This window comes from Bison bison, unplaced genomic scaffold (genome assembly GCF_000754665.1).
Source record: "Bison bison bison isolate TAMUID 2011002044 unplaced genomic scaffold, Bison_UMD1.0 scf7180017864158, whole genome shotgun sequence".
In the NCBI taxonomy this organism is placed as follows: Eukaryota; Metazoa; Chordata; class Mammalia; order Artiodactyla; family Bovidae; genus Bison; species Bison bison.
In genome coordinates this window covers 4,279,798-4,291,116 of record NW_011494730.1, presented here as the reverse complement: position 1 = coordinate 4,291,116, position 11,319 = coordinate 4,279,798, and the positions used below count along the sequence as shown (strand labels likewise).

Below are 11,319 nucleotides of genomic sequence, written 5' to 3'. Positions count from 1 at the left end.
CAAAGGCCCGAAGATGGAGACAACCCAAGTGTCCAGCCGCCATGAATGGACGAACACAACGTGGTCCACTCACAGCATGGGCTGAATCTCAGCCGCAAACAGGAGAGAAGCACTGACGACAGGGACACTGCGAACGCGCCCAGCGGGGGCTGGTCACGAGGGAACAACTGCCTGATTCCGTTCATACAAAGTGTCCAAATGAGGCAAATCTGCAGAGCGAAGGTAGGTAAGCAGTTGCCGAGTAGTGGGGAGAGTGGGAGAGACGGCTCCACAGGCACGGGGCTTCCTTTTGGGACGGGCACGGGTACAAGGACCGGAGAATGGGGACAGTCACGCAACTCTGTGAGTGTCCTTGACGCCACTGAACTCTATCGTGTGGTGTTTTTTTCTGTTTTGGTGGCACCGAGCGGCATGTGAGTCTGTTTCCTGACCAGGGATTGAACCTGTGCCCCCTGCATTAGAAGCACAGTCTTAACCGGTGGACCACCAGGGAAGTTCCTCAACTGCACAGGTTTAAATGGTTAAAATGGTAGACTTCGCATTATGTCCATTTCACCCCTGAACACACGTGCGTACACACAGGGGCAACTGCGTGGAGTGTGCCTGTTCTCTGAGGGTGGCTCTACGTGTGTGTCTCCATCCAGGGGCAGACCCAGCTAGTCTCCACGAAACACCCCAGCCTCACACCCGTCAGCCAAGGTCCGCACAGCGTGAGCGGGCAAGGTTCCCCACGTCCTGAGCACGACACTGGGAAACCGGCCTTCACGGTCCTGTTTTAAACCCCGGGTTTGTCCCCTTCAGACCCTGGAATCAGGCAGAGAAGGATGGCGACGAGGCTTACCTGGATGTGAGCTCTCCCAGAAGGCTAGGAAACAAAAACACAAACAGGGCTGTGGGGACTGTCCACGGTGGCAACACACCCCTCCTTGCCGTTATTCAGAGATGGATACACACCCCTCGGGTCCTTCATCACCCACAACTTTCAGGATCTTTGTGCTCCTCACGGTGCACTCCGCTATTCCTCTCTGCTTGTGACTCCATGTCTTTCTCAAGTGGATTAGTTAAAGCCCTAAAGTTCAAGAATAAACCCCAGTCCAGAATTTCTCTCGTGGCCACAAAGGTCACCATGAAATACCTGCTAAACGCTTACCTTGACTGCTACATTCGACTCTGTTTTAGAGCCTCTGAGAGAAAGTGAAAGAAAGCACCATACACTTTATAGATATAGACACTATATATATATGTGTGTGTGTGTATATATATACATATATCTCATCTCATATCATATGTATCTTGTCCTTGCTGCAGCACATTTTGGATCTTAATTCCAGAGCCAGGAATTGAACTTGTGTCCCTGGCGTTGGAAACACAGAGTCTTAACGACTGGACTGCCAGGGAAGTCTCAACACTATTCGCTTTGTAGAACAGGACAACTACAATGCTGTGTTAACAAAATCTGCAAAATCAACCCATGTTCTACTTTGTGGTCCCAACCAAAATTTGGGGGAACTCTTCGTCCACTGAGACTTATGGAATATACACATAGATTTGCCTTGATGGCTGAACTACCCAGGACTCATTAAGGTAAAAGGCCAGTTGGCCTTTGGCAATGGAATTTGAAAAGGAAAATGAGAAGTTGAGTTTTTCCCTTTTGATGAGATTTCTTTCTTTTTTTTTGGACCATACCACGTGGCATGTAGGATCTTAGTTCCCCAACTAGGAATTGAACCACACCCACTGAGTTGGAAGCACACAATTTTAATCACAGGACCACCAGGGAAGTACCTTGGTGAGATTTTTAAATTGAAAGAAATTGAATTTAAAAAAAGATGGAAAACCATTTCCTCAGAACTATGAGATATCTGTGCTCTAGTGTGAAAAGGAGACTACCCAGTCCTGTAATGATTTTGGGGGGTGAGAAGGCCCCCCATCATGGATGGAGCCTCCTGAGACACACTGTGACCTCATTTCCCAGCAGCCTTGCTTTTCTGAAGAGAACTAGAGAGCTCTTCAAGGAAATTAGAGATGCCAAGGGAACATTTCATGCAAAGATGGGCTCAATAAAGGACAGAAATAGCAGGGACCCAACAGAAGCAGAAGATATTAAGAAGAGGTGGCAAGAATACACAGAAAAACTGTACAAAAAAGATCTTCATGACCCAGATAACCATGATGGTGTGATCACTCACCTAGAGCCAGACATCCTGAAATGCAAAGTCAAGTGGACCTCAGGAAGCATCACTACAAACAAAGCTAGTGGAGGTGATGGAACTCCAGTTGAGTTATTTTAAATCCTAAAAGATAATGCTGTGAAAGTGCTAAAATCAATATGCCAACAAATCTGGAAAACTCAGCAGTGGCCACAAGATTGGAAAAGGTCATTTTTCATTCCAATCCCAAAGAAGGGCAATGCCAAAGAATGCTCAAACTACCACACAATTGCCCTCATCTCACACGCTAGCAAAGTAATGCTCAAAATTCTCCAAGCCAGGCTTTAACAGTATGTGAACCATGAACTTCCAGATGTTCAAGCTGGATTTAGAAAAGGCAGAGGAACCAGAGAGCAAATTGCCAACATCTGTTGGATCATAGAAAAAGCAAGAGTTCCAGAAAAACATCTACTTCTGTTTTATTGATAACGTCAAACCCTTTGACTGGGGAGATGACAACAAACTGTGGAAAATTCTTCAAGAGTTGGGAATACCAGACCACCTTACCTGACTCCTGAGAAATCTGTATGCAGGTCAAGAAGCAACATTTAGAACCGGACATGGAACAAAATACTGGTTCCAAATTGGGAAAGGAGTATGTCATGGTTGTATACTATCACCCTACTTATTTAACTTATATGTAGAGTACATCATGCGAAATGCTGGGCTGGATGAAGCACAAGCTGGAATCAAGATTGCTGGGAGAAATATCAATAACCTCAGATATGCAGATGACACCACCCTTATGGCAGAAAGCAAAGAAGAACTAAAGAGCCTCTGAATGAAAGTGAAAGAGGAGAGTGAAAAAGCTGGCTTAACACTCAACATTCAAGAAACTAAGATCATGGCATCTGATCCCATCACTCCACGGCAAATAGAAGAGGAAACAATGGAAACAGTGACAGACTTTATTTTCTTGGGCTCCAAAATCACTGCAAATGGTGACTGCAGCCATGAAATTAAAAGACATTCCTTGGAAGAAAAGCTATGACCAACCCAGACAGCATATTAAAAAGCAGAGACATTACTTTGCAAACAAAGCTCCGTCTAGTCAAGACTATGGCTTTTCCAGTGGTCATGTATGGATGTGAGAGTTGGACTATAAAGAAGGCTGAGCGCCGGAGAATTGATGCTTTTGAACTGTGGTGTTGGAGAAGACTCTTGAGAGTCCCTTGGACTGCAAGGAGGTACCCGTAGTGTATGTGTTTTGCAGTCTGCTTTTCTACCTTTTTCTCTGTAATGTTACATCAGGCAGAATTGTGAAACTAGACAAATAGAGTCTTTCTCAAACCCTACCATGTAATTGGTAGAATTTGTGGACCTTTCTTGCCTTCTGTCTCCCAATCGCTGGGGAACAAAACCATTCAGATGGCTGACAGCCAGACAGAGCAGGTGGCATGTTGGGGTGTGGACACTCACCCTGACACCGTGAGCTTCACCTTGATCTGGTAAGACACCAGGATCCCCATGACGGTCTTGTCTATTCCCTCCTTTATGCTGTTCAAACAGAAAAGAAAAATGGAAGAATGCAGAGGAGCAGTAGGAAGCAGAGACCCGATGGATCAACCCTTCTCCCTAGGCTCCCCAAGTAGGGTACCACCCTCTCCAAGAGACCAGATCATTCATGTTCTGCTGCGTCCTCACTGGGGAGCTGGAAGGCAGCCCTGACACTCGGTGGATCGGGGGCTCTGGATTTGTCATCATTCAGTCACTAAGTTGTATCCAACTCTTTGCAACTCCATGGACTGTCACATGCTAGGCTTCCCTGTCCTTCGCTATCTCCTGGAGTTTGCTCAAACTCATGGGCTTCCCAGGTAGCTCAGTTGGTAAAGAATCTGCCTGCAATGCAGGAGACCCCGTTCGATTCCCAGGTCAAGAAGATCTGCTGAAGAATGGGTAGACTACCCAGTCCAGTATTCTTGGGATCCCTTGGTGGCTCAGCTGGTAAAGAATGCATCCACCTGCAATGCAGGAGACCTGGGTTTGATCCCTGGGTTGGAAAGTTCCCCTGGAGAAGGGAAAGGCTACCCACTCCAGTATTCTGGCCTGGAGAATTCCATGGACTGTATAGTCCATGGGGTCACAAAGAGTCAGACACGACTGAGCGACTTTCACATTCATGTCAGTTGAGTCGGTGACACCATCCAACCATTTCATCATCTGTTGCCCCCTTCTCTTCCTGCCCTCAGGCTCTCCCAGCATCAGAATCTTTTCCAATCAGTCAGCTCTTCTCATCAGGTGGACAAAGTATTGGAGCTTCAATATCAAACCTTCCAATGAATATTCAGGACTGATTTGCTTCAGGATGGACTGGTTGGATCTCCTTGCTGTCCAAGGGACTCTCAAGAATCTTCTCCACAGCACCACAATTTGAAAGCCTCAACTCGAGGCTGGGGACTAGGGATGGGCTTTGCTCTAACACTGACTGACCCAGTGTCCTTGGCTGAGCCTTTCATCTGGTGAAACCTCAATTTCCTCATCCATGAAATGAGTAGAAATTCACCTTTCTTACCAAAGAAAGCATGGAGAGACGGGCTGTTTATGTACTACTCCACGAATCACAGAAGGTCTTTACAAACGCACATGCCATTTTGAACTTTGTGATTCCTTCACCCCTGAGTTCCTGGATCTAGGGTGTTGTCTTCCTGTTTGCCCATCTCCCAGAGCTCACAGACATGCTTAGAATCTAACACGCCAGCTGGAAAATCGTCCTCAGAAACCCTTTGACTCCCATGATCCTCCTTTCTGCCTGATGTTCACTGCCCCAGCTGTTCGTCTCAGAGCTTTTCCAGACAGCATCACCTGGAGGCGATTACTGGGGCCGTGGGTCACACAGGATGGGGGTGGGGGTGGTATGGGGAGCTGGCAGTGAGCCCCCAGCCTGGTCACAGCTCCTACCCCAACCCTCAGGGCTCATCCCACACACGCTCCCAGGAACAGAAGCCCCGGAGGGCAGTGAGGAGTGGCAGGGGTATTTGACTTAGAAGCTTCGATCTAGTTTTTACTGGATCCGCTGGCTCAATTCAGCCCAACATTCTGAGCTGGGTCAGCAGATCAGTGCTTAGCTTCATTTAAATTGAGCTGACGTCCGTAGCCCTCAGGACCCCCTGTTCCTTACCTTTCCAGATGGAAATGAATAAATGATGTTTCCATCTTTCATGAGGCACTCAGTTCAATGCTAGCTGATGCTATTTCTCAGAGGTACTAGCTGACTTTTCTGGAGCACTCGCTGTGTGCTGGGCCCCACATTTGATGTGGCCTGTCTCCCGTAATCCATGTCAGCTCTCATACCCTAAGGATGGGGAAACTGAGGTCCTTGCTCAGACAGCTGATGGGGTGGCCCAGACAGAGCAAGGGAGCGGGGCTTCGGCACAAGGCTGTCTCCAGAGCCCAGAGCTGCAGTCGCTACATCATGGCAGGTGCGGGCGAGGGATCCCCGGTGGGCCACTGAGTGCTGGCTTTGCACCGCCGGCCACCACACCACGTGCCAGCCGTGAGCCCAGGGCTAGGACGAGAAGGAGCGCAGACCCCTTCCCCCCACCTCCCCCAGCACCGAGTCTCGGGGGCTCACATGGTGCTGGAGGCCAGGTTCGTGTCCTCGTGCTTGATCTTCCCGTCCAGGGCGATGCCCCTTCTCTCACGGTTGTTGGCCAGCAAGGGCACCAGCGTCAGCGTCTTGGTCAGCGAGCTGTTTGGCGGCACTTTTTCCCTGCAGGAAGAAACACGGCCGATTTAGCCAGTTGCTCTTACAGGCTTAAGGCCACCAGGGCCCCCAGGAGACCTTGTCTACGCTCACGCAGTTCCCAGAACCCACGTTCCCCGCAACTTGTGGGAAAGGCAGCCCAGAGGGGCTGTGCATGTCTTATGAGAAGGAGGAGAGCATGAGTGACGTCTCACAACAGGCTGGCAGCAACGTTGGAGCATTTCTCAGCCTGCTCCCATGGCTGAATTTCTGGAATGTTCTGTGGGGTGAAGTGAGACCGACTGGCCCAAGGATCAGGGACCACACCCTGTTTTCTCCCAAGACTCCGTGAAGCACATGATGGGCTACAGGGCAACTGGTCAGTACCAGCAGAGAACCCGGGCTGGGTGTCGTCCCGGTCAGGAGGACCAATGTGTGCCCTGGGAGTCTCCCACGTGAGCTGGACAGACTGGGAGGTTTGGGGTTCATAGCAGCACAGGCTCTTTCTCCCCCAGATCTCCTCCATCACCAACCAGGCAGGGCGTTCCCCAGCATCTGATAGACACAGGGACCCCCTGCCAGACGGTGGGCCTGGGTGTAGTGGAGGGCACCTCAGTGTGGTTTCCCCAGGTCAGGCAGCGTCCCCAGCTCACAGAGCCGCATTGGAAGCTGGAGAGTCAGCTCTGCTGCTCGCCCGCGAGCTGCCCCCAGGCCTATGCCAACAGCCACTGCGCAGCCTCACGGGCTCTCTGATCGCAGAGCCCAGGCAGGCTCTAGCCATGTTCCTAGCATAACCTTCGTCCCTGTGCCCGGTCAGGAGAAGACAGGGCCCCAGAAGCCCTGCCCAGGAGCCAGCCTCGGGCCCTTTCCTCAGCCTGCCCCCAGACAGACGGGCAGCCCCACTGCCAGCCTCCTCTATCTCCCTGGGGAGTTGAAGGCGGCTGTGGCTTCTCTAGCCTCCAAGTGCACACAAGAGGCTCCTGGGCACACCCTTTACAGAATCCTGCTTGAGACAAGGTGGCCCGCATCCTTGCATTTGGGACCGGGGGGGAATCTTCTCTTAATAAGCTTGGTTTGGGCAGCAGAGTGACAGAAGCAGAAATTACCTTGTCAAGATAACTACCGTAGAAAGAGGCCCCGGGGCTGGGCTTGGACTATGGTCTGTCCTGCTGCACCCTGGCCAACAGCCTCTGCCAAGACCCTGGACCAAAGCCCCACCTGGCCATGTCCCAGCACCTTCGGGATCTGGGACTGCGTGGTGGGTAACAGCAGGGGCATCAGGGCTGACCTGGTTCCCAGGTGGCCTGCCTACCAGAGCCCCCAGAGCCTCACTTTCACTCCCACATTTTTGAGGGTACTGAGGATGGTGTCCAGTTTTCTGGGACTCTTTGATGCAAAATGAGCTGAAAAGAGGACCGGATAATGGGGTATATTAGGGGAAACCTCCGCTGGGGACCATTTCCTCCTATCGTTGTTGGGCACATGCCAACAGGTGAGCCAGGAAGACTTCCAGGCACCGATATGGGCAAGGATGCCGTCTGAAAGTAGAACTGAGCCTGGGCCTGGCCTGGCGGAGGCAGTCAGAGGTTCATTTCCTGCCTCTTCTCCCCTGAGATGTAAACTCAGGCCAGGTTCTGCTTTAAGTAACAGTTTATCCCGAAGTGGCCTTTTAAATATTATGTAATGTTTTCTTGCTGAATCTGCTGTCTTTCCTCACTCCACCGCCTTCCTCCAACGATGAGAGTATTTTTGTCCTACAATGGGGCTTGGAAAACAGGAAAACACCTTCCCAAATGATCCTTCCTGGGTGGGGGGGTTGGTAACCCCCCGAAAGCTGTGAACCTGAGTGCCTAGCACAAAGCAAAACCGGTCAGGTCTCTTGCTGCACCATGAAGAAGCCATCGCAGGATTCTCATTTGGGTTTTACTGTTTGTTTGTTTTCCATTTGATTTTTATTCTAATGGAGGGAGAAAAGTCACTCATGACAAGTGGTGGAGTACTGAGATAGCATTCTAATCTCCTCATCATGGTATCAGATTTTCAGATTGTGGAGATCAAAAGATAGAGAACCCTCATGTGGACTGACAGGTTATTTGATGACCTGTTCTGGGGGTCAGAAACAGTATCCGATCCCTACCCACTTATTTAAGGATCAATAGAAAGCTCTAGCCCTTCCCGCTGTGACGATTCAGGCTTCCTTTTTCTGCTCCCCATCATTTCCTAGCTCGACCCAGCTCTCAGAACTCTTGTGACTTTGCAGCCCTTGAAGTGAGAAAAGGGGAAGGACGTGGCAGGCTGGGTAGCTGGCTGACCGCTCTACTTCCTTCTTCAGCAATGACCGAAAAGGGGAACTTGACAAAGAAGCCGGAACCGCCCAGGAAATAGAAACCCAACCCGCTACTCACTGTGTTTCCTCCGCAGCCACCGTCTTGATGTAATAATCACTCGAGTAGAGAACCACGTTGGCCACTTGCTCCACTGCAAAGGGGGGACAGCATAGGGAGGCTCGGTGTGGGGTCCTGCATGCTGCCTTCTGGGGGACCTGGCTGGCCTTCCCTCTCTAATGGCCATCTGAGTGCACCTCTCAGGCTCAGCTTTAAGGCTGAGATACCTGTTCTGGCCTCAGGCCAGGCTTCCCAGGCGACGCTAGTGGTAAAGACCCCGCCTGCCAATGCAGGAGACATAAGAGAGGCAGGTTCCATCCCTGGGTCAGGAAGGTCCCCTGGGGGACAGCATGGCAACCCTCTCCAGTATTCTTGCCTGATGAATTGTGCAGCACACAATTGTTTGTGGTTGTGGTGTGGTGGATAGGAAGGTGGGCTCTGGGGCCAGACTACCTGGGCTCAAATCCCTGCCTAGCCATCAGCGCTGGGGTAGTAGAACTTCCTGAGCCTCAATTTCCCCATCAGCAAAATGGGGGTGATAACTGCATCTAACTTATATAGTTGTTATGATGATTAAAAAGGTGATTTTTAATTTTTTTTTTGTCACACCTTGTAGCATGAATAATTTCTCCAACCAGGGATTGAACCCACACCTCCTACAATGGAAGTATGGAGCTTCCTGAACCACCAGGGAAGCCCTCAAAAAGATGATTTTTAATTTCCATGTAAATCAAGTTTGAGAATCAAAAGAAATAATTTGTGTAAACTGATCAACACAGTGCATAGCCTATACAAAGTTCTCAATATCTGGCTTCAGAAATTCAATAGCTTCTTTCAAACATTAGGGGTCCAGATGTTAGTATTCATAAAATTTTGAGAAACAACTTAAAAAATAATTATCAAATGGTACTTTCTCCATCCTGCTGCTTTGTGAAATACCATATGGAACACTACATACAACATGCTAAATAAATCACACCAGGTCCTACAGAGACTTAAAGGCATAGAAACTAAACTCACATAAAAACAAAGCCTTAATGTAAACATGTATATTAGCATTAAGAAAAACCTAGAATATTTCAGTATGAGTGCATCCGATTCCTGAGCCTTATCTATGATGGATAAGAGGGAGAGAGGAACATAGTGGATGGCACTTAGGTAACCAGCTGTCCCGGTCTGCCTGGGACTGGCCCATTTCAGCACTGGAAGTCCTTGGTCCTGGGTCCTGGTTAACCCAGGACGGTTGGTCACCCTAAGTCTGTCTCGGTCATCAAGGGCCTGAGGGAGAAGTGGACGGACAGGTCTCCCTTCCAGGTCATTCTATCACATCTTTTTACTTCGCCCACACGAGACCGAGTTCACGGAGCACCCCCCTCACTTTGACGCCCTTTGTCCTGAGGCAGTGTGCTGGACCAGTGGACCAGTAAGTCAGAGGCCCCTCTCCCGAATATACGGGAGGCCGGGCCATTACATGGTGACACAACAGCAGCAGTGACAGTGGGGATGACCATTTACAAAGCATGTCCAGTGCGCTCAATCAACAGATCACGAAACCCGGGACGGTAGACCAGGAAGGCCTGCTGTGACTGCCCGCTGGACTCTGAGAGGATGTGCACAGCACGAGCCCACAGGGGAGCCCAGGGTTCCCAGGCTAGGTCCCTCCCACTACTCTGTGCAGAAGGGAAACCCTCCCCCTCCTCCCTCCCCACCGAGACCTGGACCCTCCAGGAAGGCAGGATAAGGAAGGACGGGAAGACATCCTGTCGGGGGTGCTGTCCCAGGATGGAAGACGGCTCTAAGCTGGGCAGGAGGCTACAGAGAGGACACTTAAGGGACCTCCTCCTCTAAGGTCCTGCTGCCCTGACAACAGAGACAAACGGGAGGTTCCAAGGACCCAGGAGGGCCTGAGAGACCAGAGGAGAGACCCGGGAAACATGGCCACTGGGGACTTGCAAGGCTCTGCCGTCCAGCCTGGAGCAGAAGGTCCTACCTAGCACTTTAATCTTCTTCACTGTCTTCTCTGTGCTGTTGGTCACGGCCACGGTCACAGGAATGGGTTCCCCGTGGTAATAGATCTGAAGAAGTTAGCAGATGGGACAGAAAAGGGGAAGAGAGCCTGGTCATGTCTTTCTAAACTCATCCCAGTCCTTCAACTGGAGGCAAAGTGGCTGAATTCCCACGCTTTTGAGGAAGGCAAGGTGAAGGCATCGTGGCTCCTGTGGGGATGTGTCTGGAGCAGGCTCTGCCCTGTGTGTGGGAGGCCAAGGAGATGGCATGGGCTCCAGCCACAACACCCAAGTCCTGAGTGTCACGCAGAGCTGGCCCCAGGGCGCTTGAGCGGGGTTATGAAGTTATTTGGGGCAGAATGAGTGAAAAGAGAGGAGAATGTGGTGAGGGAGCAGAGGTGGAGCTGGTCCAGTGATGACTCCATGTTATACCAGACGGGCATGTTGTTGCACACACACACACACACACACACACACACGTGCATGCACACACATGCATGCACGTGCAGACATACATGCACACACATGTGAGCACACCACACATGCACACTCATGTATGCATAGACACACATGCATGCACACACGCGTGTACATACACACATGCACACATACGGTCTGCTGGGCTTCTGTCAATGTGTGTGTGACTCTTGTTGACCAGAGGAACCAGAGACAGCCCTGGTCAGCGGTTCTTCACCTTTCTTGGCCATGACGCTCACACGTGACACAGCCACCCCCTTACCGTTACTGCCCAACTTCAGTTTGAGGGAAGCAAACAATCTGTAACACCCACTGACGCGGCACTAAGAGGCTCCCTGAGGCAGCGATGGGGTGGGGGGAGCAAGCCTTCCCCAGGTTGCCGGGACCCATGATGAGTAGAATGCAGGCCAGTTTGGCCCTAGTCTAAGGGTCACCTTCACCGACTCCAAGTTATGAAAAAGTTCAGTCATCCTCATAGGTCGGTATTTACCACTACACCCAAGACTGCCCATAGCCCACCCCCAGCTGAGGGCCCGGGCGGGCTCCCCGCAGGCCGGCTC

General features: G+C 50.8%; 1 protein-coding gene across 1 annotated transcript in view; it reads right to left on the bottom strand.

Moving 5' to 3' along the window:
- Positions 1–11,319, bottom strand: part of SAG (S-antigen; retina and pineal gland (arrestin)) — a 37,922-nt gene that overhangs the window by 5,140 nt on the left and 21,463 nt on the right. The window contains exons 10-14 of the mRNA XM_010841255.1: positions 10,267–10,351; positions 8,298–8,370; positions 5,782–5,919; positions 3,630–3,707; positions 842–865 (exon numbers count right to left, since the gene is read on the bottom strand). Of these exons, the coding sequence (XP_010839557.1) occupies positions 842–865; positions 3,630–3,707; positions 5,782–5,919; positions 8,298–8,370; positions 10,267–10,351 (398 nt within the window). The remainder of the gene's footprint in view (positions 1–841; positions 866–3,629; positions 3,708–5,781; positions 5,920–8,297; positions 8,371–10,266; positions 10,352–11,319) is intronic.